At 40.6% G+C, this 15,738-nt stretch overlaps 1 protein-coding gene across 1 annotated transcript; it reads left to right on the top strand.

Annotated features, from left to right (window-relative positions):
- Nucleotides 1-2,713: 2,713 nt before the first annotated feature.
- On the top strand, nt 2,714-14,549 carry GTPBP4 (GTP binding protein 4). Its single transcript, XM_032982623.2, has 17 exons — nt 2,714-2,827; nt 3,521-3,691; nt 4,754-4,857; nt 4,936-5,072; nt 5,672-5,772; nt 6,157-6,249; nt 6,756-6,947; nt 7,032-7,097; nt 8,703-8,792; nt 9,246-9,356; nt 9,624-9,701; nt 9,810-9,861; nt 10,427-10,527; nt 11,425-11,622; nt 12,545-12,610; nt 13,697-13,831; nt 14,359-14,549. The coding sequence occupies exons 1-17, from the start codon at nt 2,780-2,782 to the stop codon at nt 14,509-14,511; spliced, it is 1,896 nt and encodes a 631-aa protein (XP_032838514.1). The 5' UTR covers nt 2,714-2,779; the 3' UTR covers nt 14,512-14,549.
- The last annotated feature ends 1,189 nt before the right edge of the window (nt 14,550-15,738 follow it).

The raw sequence follows: 15,738 nt of genomic DNA, 5'->3' as shown, positions 1-15,738 counted from the left end.
CGCAGCGCGTGGTCTGAGTCTCACTGGGTTCCATTAGTTGCTCTTGCACAGGGCACCAGAAAACTTTTGTGTCATTTTTAAGTTCAAAGTGATATGAGTTATATTCTGCTGGAATGGTGTTTTTAAAACATGAAGTGTTACATGTGTGTCATAAATATGAATGAGGATGTCTGAGTGCAGGAAGGGATCTGGGATAAGGAATTGCGTAGACCAAACGAAACATAACTTAACATGGTCTTACCTCTCCTGGTTCCTGGAATACGTCTCCAGCGGACACAATATCCAGAAGAGTACCCAAATTTTGTCTTTGAAGGAACTAGTTCTCTTGAAAACTGCTCAACAAAGTAGTAACATACCTGCAGTGTGAGACCAAGGGCCCCAAGGGCCAGCTACTGGATGCCCTGAGTGTCGAGGGTCAGTTACCTGGAGGGGTGTGCAGGGCATGTCTGCGTGTGAGAGAGTTTTGAGGAGCAGCAATGGGCGTGGGGCTGTGGGCCTCGGAGCCTCCTACCTAATAGTGCCAGAGACTGGGGGGACTGGGGACCTGGTCCTGGCTGCTGGGCAGCCTGAGTGTCCCAGACCAGCTACTGAAGGGATCTTTCCAGAAACTTGGGAGATGTGGGGATATGCTTTGAGAAGAGCTCCTCCTGATTTATAAAACAATGTTTTTGCAGGCAAAACACAAGTAAAGCGCAAAGTCAAATCTTGTGGCTCAAGAACACTTCAAGAAAGCAGACTGGTCATATCAAAATGTTTATGAAGCAACACACCCCTTCATAATAGGGCAGCTGCAGCACCATCAAGAGACTGTAGAAACAGGGGTGGCTCTAACAGCATGTTTATGCTTGAATAGTGCTCATATAATCATTATTGAAATTAATTTCTGGAAAGGATTAGCTACTGGCTTGCTGGTTAGGTGAATCCTTACTTTTCAAATACCTTACAAATCTCCAGTGCCCCGGACAGCTGTTTGGAGCATTACAGCAAAATTTGGAGCGCGATGAAATAAAGGAATTGTGGAAGGAGTTATGCATTTAAATTTCTAGTACTGTAGAAAAATGTGTAATGACAGAGTAATACATGACTAAAGGCTCTCAAGTGGAAAATGTCATGCGTTGTGCGGAGAGACAAAAAAAAGGTGTGGAAGCCAAGGGAATTCTTAATTTTTAATCTAACTTGCCTTCCAAAGTGTATCAAGTAATTTGTAATTTATTTAAAACTGATGTATTTCAGTGCATGCCCACTTACTATTAGTGTTAAGTAGAAAACAGGGAGAGACATGCACACTGCAGTACATGCCAGCATTCAGGTATCTTTCAAGTTTACATCTGAGGTCTCTGTTCAGATCTCATGTTTGCTGGAGATACGCAAAAAAGAACAGAACACAGGGTATAGTCAAGATCATAAACTGCTTCAGAATTCACTTTATTGAAAGGATTTACAATTTAGTATGAGAAATGAAAATTGCCTTTTTAAAAAAAAAAAAGGGTGGGGGGTGTGAGGATCAGAGAGAAAGGGAAATAGGAGGGTGTATGTTGGGGGTTAGGAATGCAGTAGCCTGACAGAGGTGAGGCTGCTGCAGCTCCATGGCCCCAGGACGGGCGAGCACATACTCCCCGTGGGAGCACACCCGCACAGCACAGGTATGCTGGTGCATATGGCCAGCCACACAGGCCCTCGACACTCACATCACCCAGCATCTGGCCCCCGGAGCCCCTGCTTGCCCAGTTGCATGCATATATACATACACATGCATATATACATACACTGACATACCGTATGCATGCACCGCAGTCCCTCCAGTTCCTGGCACCCCAGACACGGGCGCTGTGAATCTTTGCACCTTTTCCTGTGGCAGGCACTTGGCTCCATACACGCAGATGCACAACAGCCAGCCCCCTCAACCAGGAAAATGGTTGGAGTTTAATAAGGCAGGACAGACTGTAGTGACTGGGTGCGCTGACCATGGTCAGGCATGTGTACTGACCAGCCTGTCGACATGATACTGGTGTCTTTTAGCCCCCTTTCTCTCCATTTTCCCACACTTCTTTTCCTGCCTATCTACCTTAATGCCTACCTTTTTCCCATCCCTGGTCCTTTCGCTGAACATCCCATGTCCCACGATGCTCCCCTCCCAGCATCCCACGAGGTGTCCCGCACCCCCGCAGGCTGTTACCCCTGCGATCTGCAGGGTGATCCTGAGACCTGCCCCTGGGACCCGCCTGATGGGTGCTACTTCTGGGCCACAGGGCTGATGGTTCGCTGCGACGGCCTCGGCAGGCAAGGGGCCCCTTGGCACCGAAAGGGTTACTGGGGTCCCTTCCCCCACCCGTCCTCCGCCCCCACGCGCGAATGGCAATTTGCCTTTAATCACATAACCGGACAGGGCGAGGATGCGTTTTCCCTTCACGGTCCTCCAGAGCACCGAACACGACTGCTCTAAATCACACCGACAGGCCACTGCTTCAACCTCTGCTCACGGTTTGGTCTTTCCCCGGCAAGACCTCAACTTAATGCAGCCCGTCGCTCCCTCCGGAGCCCCCCGTGGCACCCCGAGCTCACGCCGGCTCGGAGGACCCCAACCGGACCGGGACCTGGTCCCCCCCCCAACCCTAGAGCCCGCTCGGGGCCGCTGGAGCCCCACGCCCCACCCGGCCGCAGCCGCCGCGGGCCCGGCCCTACCTCCCCGCCTCCCCGGGACGGAAGCGCGGCGCTATCGCGAGAGGGACCGGCCTCTCTCCCTCTTCCGGCGGCGTGCGGCTCGGCTCGGGCGGCCGCCATGGCGCTCTACAACTTCAAGAAGATTACGGTGGTGCCGTCCGCCAAGGTACGGGCGTTGTTCCCCCTTCCCCGGCCCTCAGCGCGGAACGGGCCCTTCCCGCCATGCGGCGGCTCGTGCCGCGCCTCAGGAGGGCGCTAATCTTTTCCCTCCCGTTTTGACGCTGCCGGCATGGCCCCGGCCTTTGCCTCCTCCCCCTCCCTCGGCACGCGTGGACTAGCCCAGGGCTAGTGTTCCTGGGCCTGGCGGCCTGTACCATGTAGAGTGTGGGGGGGCAGTGGGGGTCCTGTCAGGGCCGAGGAGGGATCCTGGGTCTGCCCTTTTCAGCCCCGCCGGGGTGTCCCCCCACAAAAATCCCTCCCGTTTTCCAAGACAGTGTCATACTCGGCCTCATCGCTGCGCGCTCCTTCGAAATAAAGTCTAACGGAGGAGCTTTAGTTAAAAGTGGGGTGCGCGGAGCTCCCGGCGGGGTTTGGGCCCGCTGTGGGGGAGCCGGGCCCGCTTCCCGAGCCGCTGCTGTGGCAGAGGCGGACGGGAGGCCAGCTCTGGGCGAGGGGAAACAAAAACCGGGGAGGAAATGTGGAAACTGCTTGTTACTTCCCGGAGATGGGAACCTGTACTAAAACGTACGTTGCAAACCTTGCGTGACATGGATGCTGCATGCTCCTCCACCAAAATAACATTTATGACTTTAAACAAATTGACAGGTTCTTATAATTAATCACGTTTCCTTGATTGCAGGACTTCATAGACTTGACATTGTCAAAGACTCAGCGGAAGACTCCAACTGTCATTCATAAACATTATCAAATCCATCGGATTCGACATTTTTACATGCGAAAAGTCAAATATACTCAACAAAATTACCATGATAGACTCACTCAGATCTTAACTGATTTCCCCAAATTAGATGTAAGTGTTTTGTCATTTGATCGTAAAGGAATTTTGCTTTCAGGAATACTTCTTCAACAGTGTATTTGTTTTATTCAAATTTATTTTTGCCAGAGCAACATCCTGCGCATTCACTGTGTAGATGATTTTGACAGATTCATAGTAGATTTTACTGGGAGTAATTTTAGGGAAACTTGTTCTGCAAAAATAGTATGTTCCTACTAAGAAAAGAATTCTAAATTGTGCCCATGGATGCTCATTGAAGGATGGGCTTTACAGAGTTTTAACTTATCAGATATTTGCCAGAAGTTGCTGTTGAATGAAGAGAAGGAAGGTGTGGGGGTTTTTAAGTAGGTTGTGTCTGCTTATTTCTTCTTTGTGTATGCATATGTAAATTGTGCTTATGGTTAGTCTTCCCTGGAAAATATTTGCAGTAAGAAATAACCAAATATATCACATTGATTCTTATCTTCAGTTCTTCAGAGGTTACTTTGAAAACATAAACATTGTTTTTGCCCCCATAAAGGATCGTGTTAGAAACACACAAGATACACATAGCCTTAACTTCCCCAAAACTGCACCTGGATCCATGTGCCCAGTGGGATTTTTTTATCAGTAGTTTTCTGCTTGTGCTTAAATTGTTGACCTACAACCATATTTTTGCTGATGTTTACATGCCCAGTATTTCTGCAGTATTCCCACAAGTATCTTCTGTATTTTGTTTAGCATCACATGATGAAATTTCTGCAAATAAGTACATAAGTAGCTGAAATTTTGTTTAAAATATTTGAACCAAAGATGTCGGTTCCTTGGAAAGCTGAAGGATTTATCTGGGTATTGAAGAAACCCTTCTTATCCAGTCTTAAACAGAATTTAATCTAGCACTCAGAAAAGGGAGGAATGTACATTGGTGCTGTGATTGCGGTATGGTATGAATTTGTTTTTAGAAACTATTGCTGGCTTCTTGCAGTTTCTTTTTAAAAAAAGCCTTAAAAATTGTAATAAAGAACTTGCATAGTTGCCAAGAAGTAGTCATCTTAAAGAAGGAAAATATTAGGCTTATATTTTGTGCTTTTGTTTTAGGATATTCATCCTTTTTATGCAGATTTGATGAATGTTCTCTATGACAAAGATCACTACAAGCTGGCTTTGGGACAGATTAATATTGCCAAGAACCTGATTGACAAGTAAGGGATGTTAATTTCTTCAATTTTTGTACCTGACTGGTTGATTATTGGTTAAATTCTTATTTCTGGTCTCCACAGTGTTGGCAAAGACTATGTGCGGCTGATGAAGTATGGTGATTCCCTGTACCGCTGCAAACAGCTGAAACGCGCTGCTCTGGGACGAATGTGCACGATTATCAAAAGACAGAAACAAAGCTTGGAATATTTGGAGCAAGGTTTGTGTTATAAATAAGCTAAAATAAAGTGTGTGAATTGGATGTAAAGTTTATTCTTAAGTTGGAAGAATGTGTTTAATATAGAATTTAGACACAGGAGACACAGAAATAGTTTCAAAATCCCCAAATACTTAGGATTTATTTTTTGATTAAATAGTTTTCCCTTTGAAAAGTCTTTAAATTTTATGGTATTACTAACAGTTATAAAAAGTTTTTCTTTGCTTGAAAGTCACAACCATGCTTTTATTTATTATTATTTTCACTGACATACATTTGAAGAATAATGCTAAATATTTTACAAACATTACTCCTTACTTCAGGCTTATTATTCCTTCAGGCTATGTTGCCTGATTTGATGGGGTCATTCTAGCTGAAACACAGTGGTCTTAATTTTTTAAACATATATTAAGTTTCTTTTTTTGTTGTATGTAGATACTTGTAGAGTTTACAGACTATTATACATTTTCAGAAATGATCAATTAGATTATGTCAGAAAAGTTATTAATTTGTATATAAACAATTCAGTGTATGAATTTTTATTCCATTTCAGTAAAACTTAAATTATCTCAGATATTTAAAAAATCTTTTTAACTTTTTAGTGCGACAACATTTGTCTCGTTTGCCAACTATCGATCCCAATACGCGCACTCTTCTGTTGTGTGGCTACCCGAATGTTGGAAAGTCCAGCTTTATAAATAAGGTATGTGGATGTTTTTTTTCAAAAATAATATGGAGATACCATTTAGTTCAAATAAGGTAACATTTAACAGTTTGATATCATTATGGTACTGTCTGATGTGAGTGGCAGCAAATTCAAATATGTGAGTAGAGGTTGAATGAAACTCCTGGAGGGATAAATGGAAAATTAGGGTAGATTTCACTCTTAGAAATAATTTTTTTCCAAGTAGCATGTGTCCCATTAACATATTTTCTGATAGATAAATTATTGCAGAGAAGCCAGAATAACCTCTTTTAGCTTTTTTTTTTTTTTTTTGTAGCAAGGGAAGTGTATTATAATTATAATATACTGCTTGCAGCTTCAGAAAATTTTCAGTAAATGTGTGTGAATAAATCTTGTTTTAAGGTTACAAGAGCAGATGTGGAGGTGCAGCCTTATGCCTTTACCACAAAATCTCTCTTTGTGGGACATATGGATTATAAGTATCTGCGTTGGCAGGTAAGAACTGCCACTGTTTGCATTTTCTTTAAAGAAATAGTTATAATCTTGTTTGCCATTTTGCAGTGTGAGTTGCATTTTTGTGTCTTGATGAGCCATGCTGTGTCTGAGAGCTGCTGTGCAGGGTACAGTGTGCCAAATGAGGGCAGTAGTCAAAATCTCTTCTGAAAATGTACATGTATGGGTGTGTTTTCAATTTGAGGGAAGAATGGAAATGGAATTACTGTTTGAAAGCCAGCTCACTTTTTATCACTGTCAAATTCTGGACCACGGCCTTCCTTGCTTGCTCAATACTTGGAGTGTTGGTTATTCTGAAACCTCATTCTTCTCCCATTACTCCATTTTCCCATTCTCAATTTGGCTGACTTTACAGTCTTATTTATGACTGAAAGGAGATAACACTACTGTCTTAAAAAAGATAATATTGACCAGAAGTCAAGCACATGTCCTGAAATAGCATATCAGTCATCCTGTACTAAGACCTAACTTAATTATGTTAATTTTAGGTAGTAGATACTCCAGGTATTTTGGATCACCCTTTGGAGGATAGGAACACCATCGAGATGCAGGCTATAACTGCGCTCGCACATCTTCGTGCTGCTGTGCTTTACGTGATGGATGTGTCTGAGCAGTGTGGGCATAGCCTGGAGGAGCAAGTAGAGCTCTTCAGAAATATTAAGCCATTGTTTGCTAACAAGGTAGGTTTGGTTTATATTATTAATAAACCCCAGGTTTTTATAACATGATAACTTGAATTATGATTCTTTTTTTCTTTTTACTAGCCACTTATAATTGTTGCAAACAAATGTGATGTGAAGAGGATTGCAGAACTTCCTGAGGAGAGTCAGGTTAGACTACTTCTCCCACCTTTCTCTCTGTCTTCTGACATTTACAAAAATATTATGTGCAAGTGTTGTGGATGACTATCATTTGTATTGGGCAAAAACTTTTACATGATCATTTCTTTATCTACACTTTTTAATACTGTACTGGAAAGTAGCTTTCCAGGTCTTGACCTGTGTCTTTCTTAAGTATTGTCTAATGTAGATCCTTGCCTGAATATCATAAATGCCAAACAGAAAATAAGTCCTTAGTGGTTTCAGAAATCTCCCATGCTGTGAGAACTTTCAGTTACTTCTGTAGTTGGAAGTAAGACTGAATAGCATTGTTCAGTAATCATTTCAGTAAGAATTCAGAGACAATGAGCACTAGACTGAGGGGTGTTGCTGAACAGTTGCAGCAGAAGGTCCCACTGGGCAACACATCGTGCATATGCAGGGCTGATTGTTTGATCCTTTTGTATCTGCAAGTTCAAGGACAGACAGAATTTGTGTTTCTCTCACTCTTTATTTCTTCTCTCTTTTTTTTTTTTTTTTTTTTTTTTCCATAGAATGGTTTGGGTTGGAAGGGACCTTAAAGATCATCCAGTTCCACCCACCTGCCACAGGCAGGAACACCTTCCACTAGACCAGGTTGCTCAAAGCCCCGTCCAACCTGGCCTTGAACCCTTCCAGGGAGGGGACAGCCACAGCCTCCTTGGGCAGCCTGTGCCAGTATCTCACCACCCTCACAGTGAAGAATTTCTTCCTTATATCTAACCTAATCTACACTCTTTCACTTTAAAACCTTTACCCCTTGTTCTGTCACTACATTGCCATTTCAAAAAGTCCCTCCTTGCCTTTCCTGTAGCCCCCTTTAAGCACTGGAAGGCTGCTATAAAGTCTCCCTGGAGCCTTCTCTTCTTCAGGCTGAACAACCCCAACTCTCTCAGCCTGTCCTCATGAGGGGGGTGGCCTCCTCCAGAACTGCTCAAGCAGGTCCATGTCCTTATGTTGGGGGCTCCAGAGCTGGACACAGCACTGCAGGGTGGGTCTCACAAGAGCAGAGCGGAGGGGGAGAATCCCATCCCTTGACCTGCTGGTCACACTGCTCTTGATGCAGCCCAGGATGCAGTTGGCTTTCTGGGCTGTGAGAGCTCACTGCTGGCTCATAGTCAGTTTTCCACCCACCAATAGCCCCAAGTCCTTCACTGAACAGCTGCTCTCAATCCACGCGTTGCCCAGCCTGTATTTGTGCATGGGATTTCTGGGCACAAATGACCCATGTGCAGGACCTTGCACTTGGCTTTGTTGAACTTCATGCTGTTTGCATGGACCCACCTCTCAAGCTCATCAAGGTAGCTCTGAATGGCACCCCTTCCCTCCAGTGTGTCAAGTTTTTCTTATGGATCATTTATAGGTGCCTTTTACAAAGTAGTTATTTGCTTATAAAAGAAGAAACAGATTAAATAGAACTGTAGCTGTAAAGTTGCTGTCATCTTATTAGAAACACATTATGATAAAATAGTAAAAAGTTGCGTGTATTGATACTAGATTAGGATTTCTGTTCTTAATGTATTAGTATATTAAGAAATGGGCAGAATGTCATTCTTTGGGCTAATGTTTCTATTTTAGAAAATATTTGAAACTTTTGAAGCAGAAGGATTTTCTGTAATAGAGACAAGTACTCTAACAGAAGAAGGCGTAATCCAAGTTAAAACAGAGGTAGGTCTCTTTTCTCTTGATTTCATTCCAAATCAACAGCTAACATTTTGCTTCATTTGTATGAATTTAATCTCAGTTAAACTGTGCGTTAATAGTGATAAATTTCAAGCATAATGTTATCCTTTAGAGCCTGTTGAGCCTCAGTGGACTGGGTTGCAAATAGAAAATTATGTCTAATACATATCATAGTTTAAAAAAAAAATGGTGAGTTTTTTCTGAGTTCTGTTGCTTTCTGTTATTGTCAGTTCATTGTAAAGGAAAAAAAAAAAAAAAGGATTGTATGCATCTTCCCATGATACTTTTTATATAAAATAATTCAGTTCTTCAGATCTAGAGAGATAAGAGATAGACAAGATGAGATATGAAGGTACATATTTGGAATTGAAAGTCTACTGTGTCATTTGTCTCAGGAAGGGTTCATTCCTTAGCTAATGTTGCCATGTGCACTTTCAGGCCTGTGACAGACTGTTGGCTCATCGAGTTGATACTAAAATGAAAGGAAATAAAGTGAATGAAGTATTGAATAGATTACACTTGGCCATGCCAACCAGAAGAGACAACAAGGTAGGCTATGTGTGTACACCTTTTAGTGTATTTCCCAGTATTTCTTAAGTAGGATAAGAATTCTCTCATCTTAATGTGAACAGATTAATACGGTGAAATTTGCTCATTTTTTATCTATAACTGCCTTTGCTGGTGGGAGAATCAGCTTGGGATTGTGTATTCTTTAGAAATCTATTACTCTACAATGGTGATTTAAAGCATTATTAAAAAATGGTTCAGACTTTTTTTTCCCTTTTTTATTGGGGTGGATTGTTGCATTAATTTCAGGAGCGGCTGCCTTTTATACCAGAGGGAGCAGTAACACGTAAGAAACGCATGGAAGTAGACACACCCAGGAGAAAATTGGTAAGTGGCATCTCTTAATTAAGAAATCAGCAGGTGGATTTGCAATTTGCTATATTAGCCCATAGATTTTAAATTAGATGGCATATAAAACCACATATGTCTTTGCAGGAGAGAGATCTTGAACTGGAAATGGGAGATGATTATATTTTGGATCTTCAGAGTAAGTACTGTATAAAAATCAGTAGTATTATTAACCAGTAAAGTTTGTCTAGTTCAGTCTTAAGGGAGAATACCTAAACCCGACTCCTTTCAGCTGAGTACCAATGCCACCATTTTATTGTGTACTGTCCTTCTGTTCCAGGACTGGTGATCTTCAATGACTGTTCCTTGTTCTGTAATATCATTCAGTTGTTTCCCAGACATACAATGCCTGGTCTGATGATTCAAGTGTTTTTTCCCTTCCATTTTATATTATACTACCTCATTAATTCTTGATGCTCTTTGTTAAGAAGGTATCAATAGGAGAGAGACTGCATGTATTCAGTTTCAGCTGGGTATCTGTTGCTTATTATGGCTTGGCAGTGGATCATGTCATTGTTGAACAATATTTGGCAATAGGAAGGAGTTCAGAAGTATTCGGGAATATGTCAGAGATGCTACCAAATTCTTGCCACTTGGGGATATGGTGCGCTTTTTTTTTTTTATTGTGTTCTGAGTGTTTGTTTTTTGTCATTTAATGTTCTTTGAAATTGTTTCTCTTTATTAACTTTTGTTATATTTTTAAGAATACTGGGACTTAATGAATTCATCTGAAAAATATGATAAGATACCAGAGATATGGGAAGGTCATAATATACTTGACTACATTGATCCGGATATAATGAGAGTGAGTTTTCCATTACTCTTTTGCACGTTTCTTACCTCTTTATACTTTTATTTGCTTAGTCTAAATTACTGTATTTGTACATTTAAAACAATATGTCATGAGTACAAGTTCTTTTACATTGTCTGCATTGATCATGGGAAAAGATAGTTTTCTGAATGATCAAGGACAGACTTCCAGAAGAATGGAAGATTGCTTTACCTTGTCAGAATGATGGTGATCTTACCTTTTCCATCCTAATGTATGAGGTTTGCAGGTGAAGTTAGATTTCTTCATTCTTTGACTACAGCCAGAAGGAATGTAGCTATCAAACTTCATGTATCATTAATAATAGGAAATTTATTTGTCAAATTTGTGTCTACTGAAGTATGATGTTAAAGAAAATGGACTGAATTCTCAACTTACAGTGTTTTTGTTTAATAAAAGCACTGTTCTTATTTCTTGCTGATTGTTAAGGAGAGGTAATGAGTGCAGACTGTGGAGCCTGCAAGTTATGCAGTTGGGTTCATCTGAATTGCTGGTGTTCCAGACTCATACTAAATGTAGAAAGAGAAGGGTTTTTTCAGTGTGTTTCCAGAAACAGCACAGCTAGCACAGTTCACGGTATAGTATATCTGCATTCATGCAGTGGGCAGCTTTGGAGCAGTCACACAACTACAGCCAAACTGTAATGCGACGTGATCAAATAAGTCCACATAGTAGTGTGCCCCATAGGTTCACAGTAATCTATATCACCAGCTGCTTTAAATGTGGCTGGAGGGGTCATTATCAAGTAAGGTAGTTTCTTCCTTGAAGGGCCTGCATGCTGTCACGGCCCTGGGCCAAGCAAAAATACAATGTTGAGGATTGTAAGTCAAGGATTTGATGAGCATCTTGATTTTATCTCTTCAAAAATGTAAGAAACTGGAAGAATTAGAGAAAGAGGAAGAGCTGAGAGAAGCTGCTGGAGAATACGACAGTGAACCAGAAAGTGAAGATGAAGAAATGATGGAAATCCGACAATTGGCCCAACAGATCCGAGAGAAGAAGAAACTGAAAATCCTGGAGTCAAAGGAAAAAGATACTCGAGGTCCAAGGATGCCTAGAACAGCGAAAAAGGCAAGTATAGAACATACTCTGTAGTAAAATCTTGCTGATGTGTAATAGCTTTATGAAAATGTAAAACAGTATCAGGTGGTGGAACTGATCACTTTTTGTCACGTTTGGCCTTCTCCCGTGCTCTGCGTGCTTCCTTCTGTGCTCCTAGGAGTTCTGGTCACTACTTAGTTGTGGAGGCCAAACAAAGTGAGTGACAGTAGCCCTTTTTGTTTTGTGGCACAAGAATCTTTTGTAAAATTCCATATATATATATTGCAGAAAAAGTTTTGAAGATTACAATTCAGCTTATTTAATGAAGTTGCTGCATCGTGTGTTGTTGTTGTTTGTTTGTTTGTTTATTTTAAATTAAAATCTAAATTCAAACTAGGAGAATTATATAATTACTTAAAATTACAATAATGTAACATTTTTATGGGGCCTTCCTTATGCTGGAAAAGATGGTATGTTTCTTTTTGGAAGCTGGGTATCACTCTTCCTAATGTCAGAATCTCCTGTGACCAGTCCAGGATGATTACAAAGTAATAAACCAGATAACTAGACATTTTGGGGAAAGGAACCTAACTGATTTTACACCTAATATTTCTTACCTTCCCCAAAGTATGTGCCTTTTGGGAGAAAAGGAAACATTTCTGACTGAAATTTCTCTCTTTGACATCTTCCCCCTCAAAGAGGCAATCTATTTGAAAGAACTTTAGGGAATCCTGCAACTTTGCAATCCTGTGGAGAAGGATTTGTCGGTGAAGAGAATTGAGTTGCATAAATGAAATGCAAAGTTACAACTTTCATCATCTGTTTGTGGGGTGTGCCAAAGGAGTAAATACATAGTGAATATAATGGGCTTATGGTAGTATATTAAGACAAAAAGTAATATAGAACCATACTTTTTGGAAAGAAACATGTTTTCTTTACTGTCTTTTTCCAGGTCCAGCGGAAGGTGCTAGAGAAAGAAATGACTGATCTTGGACTTGACATGACTAATAAAGATGATGTAAGTTTTTGCTAATTAAATACAATGTTTATCTAACAGATTAATTTCATTACATGCTACATTTCTTTGAGCACATTTGAAATGCATATTACAGTTGGCACAAGAGAGAGGTGTGGATCCATTAAGGAGAAAATAGGAAACGCAGATGAGGCAGTTGATACTGGAAATTTTGAGTGATGTGATCAAAACGTGTTGAGTAGGTTGAAAAAATAAGCTATCATCACGAATATATGCACCGCTTTCTACTAGAACTCTTGGAATTTGTGTAGGATTCAAGAATGGGGTTTGGCTAAATATACTTAATTTTCAAGTCTGCTTTGTTGAATGAGACACTGCTATGTCAGAAACAGTAATAATGACAGGTCAGGCTTATCTTTTTACGGTTCGTTAATTCTGAAAGTTGGAATTGAAGTCTTTGAGGGCAACTGACATCTTTAGATGTAAGGCCCCTAAAGTACTTCAAACATAGATTTGCCTTCAGGAGACATTTAATTTTATTGGAAATGGAAAAAAAATCCATTTTACACAGCAAATCCAGCAGTATTATGGCTATCTAGATCTTGAGACCTTAAATTCTTTCACTAGGCAAGGAGTTAGGAAACAAGGAATGTCAGCACTACACATCTGAAGCAAGCATTTCTGCTTCTTAGAGCTGACATGTCATGTTGAAATAGGAGCAGTCTCAGTGAGGAGGAATTTACGCTGTAGGAGGAGAAGTCTTCAATTGTGAAATTCTTTAGGGCTTTGTCCTGTAAACAGAACACGGTTCTGTAGGTAGGTTTCTTCATTGCTTTTTTGCTGTTGCAAAACTGCTGCAGTATTGCTATCCATTAATTTGTGTCTTTTTATCCATTACTTACGAATCCACTTAGAAGAGAACTGGAGTTGATAATTGTGAAAAGAACATGCTGATATTCACCAAAATTTGAACAGTACTGTAGGACAGAAAGGAAGTGACCAGCAGTTGACAAAGTCAGCTATGGAATAATCACGTCCGTTTTTTTCATATTAGTCTGATTAGAAATGGAGCATGTCTGAGCTGATTGTTCCTGTTTTTAATAATTAAAGTGATGTTTTGAATTTCAGGCGCATTATGTGAGAAGGTCCCGTAGTGTTACAAGGAAACGTAAACGCGATGAGTCTGAAACCCCTAAATCCGTGGCACGCAGTCGCAGCTCCTCTCGCACACCACGGGATGTTTCTGGTCTTCGTGATGAAAAGGTTTGTTAATGTTAATTCACCTTTATAGCTATTAAAACAGCATGATTGTACTTAAACCAGCTCCTGGGATACTTCGTGCTGGGCTGGTTATGTTTGTCCAGAGATCATCTTTCTTGTTTTTGCAGCTTCATCATCTGTTCATTTGAACTCTCCATACTTCAAAAATGCCTAGTTTATTCTTTCAAATAAGACATAATAATACAGACTAGGAAAGTATATTTCAAATTTTTGTCTCTACATTTATGAAGAAAGAAGAGTTCTACAAACTGTGGAATTCCTTGAAATGAGTTAGGAATTCCAGGGATAGCACGATCATGCTGTTAGTGTACTGGAGAAAGAAGAGCTTGGCCAAGGAGGTTTAGTGTCTCTTGCAGTGATGCTGTTCCCAAGTTGCAGATGGTGGCACATGTTGGCTATTAGTTAATGTCCTTGTTAAAACCACCTAGCTTAGTGGTTTTTTAAAAGGTAAAGCTAGTTACCTGAGTTACTGAGGAAGTTACTCTGCATATTTCTTTGTTTTTAAATAGATGGTGAAGAAGGTCAAGACTATGGCAAAGAAAGCTCAAAAGAAAATGAATCGCCTGGGCAGGAAAGGGGAGTCGGACAGACACATATTTGACTTGAAGCCAAAACATCTGCTGGCTGGAAAGAGAAAATCTGGTAAAACACAGAGAAGATAAGGAGTCTTCTGAATTAAAACTAAGTTTATTAAAACTAATTTCTAGTCCTGTCTTCCTTTTTAGTCATAGTGTTTAAACAGTACATGGTTTGTGTTAGTAGTTACTTGAAGCTCAGAAAGTTTCAAGACCTTGATCTTGCAGTTCTAATGCCATGAGAAATATGTTGATACCAGTGGCAGAAACCATTTCTGAACAGACATAAAAAATACTTAATTCCATTTTCTTACTCCTGACTTTCCTGTAGCAAGAAGGCATTTAAAGTTCTGTGTAAAACTAGATTTAAAATTAGGTTAAATCTTGAAATGTGAAGTATTTGTTAATGAGGCCACCCTCGCAATTAAAAATTCACAGCTTCATAAGGTCCTGCATTGATGAGGTTCGGTTTTCTGTATGCAAGTCAATTCTTTGATAGATAGTAAGTGATGAGTTTGTATTGCAGGTGAAGGCTGAAATTGGTGGTGAAGTAATGGGAGACTGACAGGTATCGCGCAGAGTTAGCGTTCACGTGCTGAACCAGTTTGGAATGACTGAATGGGAGAAATACTGCCAGTTACTACGCGGAACGGTGACTGAAGCTGGAAGAGTGATTGCAGTTTTAGTACTGACCTGCCATCTGTAATAACCTAAAGCAGCATGGGCAGGGAAGGCTGCAACTTCTCATTATTTCCGATATGTAGAAAATGAGGATCAGACTGAAATTTTGTCCTGAATGCACGTCAGTTATGCTGCTGTCATCCTCTGCTTAGGAAGACATTTTCTCTTCATAAGCTGATAGACAAAAATTCTGTATCTGTTGAAGGCAAAATGCATTATCAAATGTGAAATACTCCCTTTTTGTCCCTAATCGGTCAAGAACAAGGTAGGAATTATCTAGAGGTTAGTAAAATTATTAAAAATGTGTTGCCTGAACAATGTACTTAAAGTGCCATTTTAAAGATTAAAGGAGAATCCAATGAAATACGCATGGTAAAAACAACCAACCAAAAACCAAAAAAAAAGGGAAGAACCCTTGAATTACTGTTTTTTAAATACAGCAGGGTAAGAAGCGTGTTCTGATGTCAACTTTAGCATATTGGAACGTTACGGGCAAATCCACATTGGTTCCCGTATCAACCTTGTGTAATAAACTCGGTATTAAAAACATACCGTAATGCTGCAAAGAGGTTCAATGTCAAGAAAAACTTAAATTTTTTAAGGGATGTTGAAGAACCGTTTAGCAAAGCTTTG

The sequence above is a fragment of the Tyto alba genome, unplaced genomic scaffold (assembly GCF_018691265.1).
Source record: "Tyto alba isolate M040663 unplaced genomic scaffold, T.alba_DEE_v4.0 Super-Scaffold_38, whole genome shotgun sequence".
Classification (NCBI taxonomy): Eukaryota; Metazoa; Chordata; class Aves; order Strigiformes; family Tytonidae; genus Tyto; species Tyto alba.
This window is presented reverse-complemented; position numbering and strand designations above follow the sequence as displayed.

Coding starts and splice junctions, on each gene's coding strand:
- GTPBP4 (XM_032982623.2), top strand. CDS start 2,780: ATGGCGCTCTACAACTTCAAGAAGATTACGGTGGTGCCGTCCGCCAAG. Junction 7,098..8,702: donor AACTTCCTGAGGAGAGTCAG/GTTAGACTACTT, acceptor TTTCTATTTTAG/AAAATATTTGAAACTTTTGA. Junction 8,793..9,245: donor TAATCCAAGTTAAAACAGAG/GTAGGTCTCTTT, acceptor GTGCACTTTCAG/GCCTGTGACAGACTGTTGGC.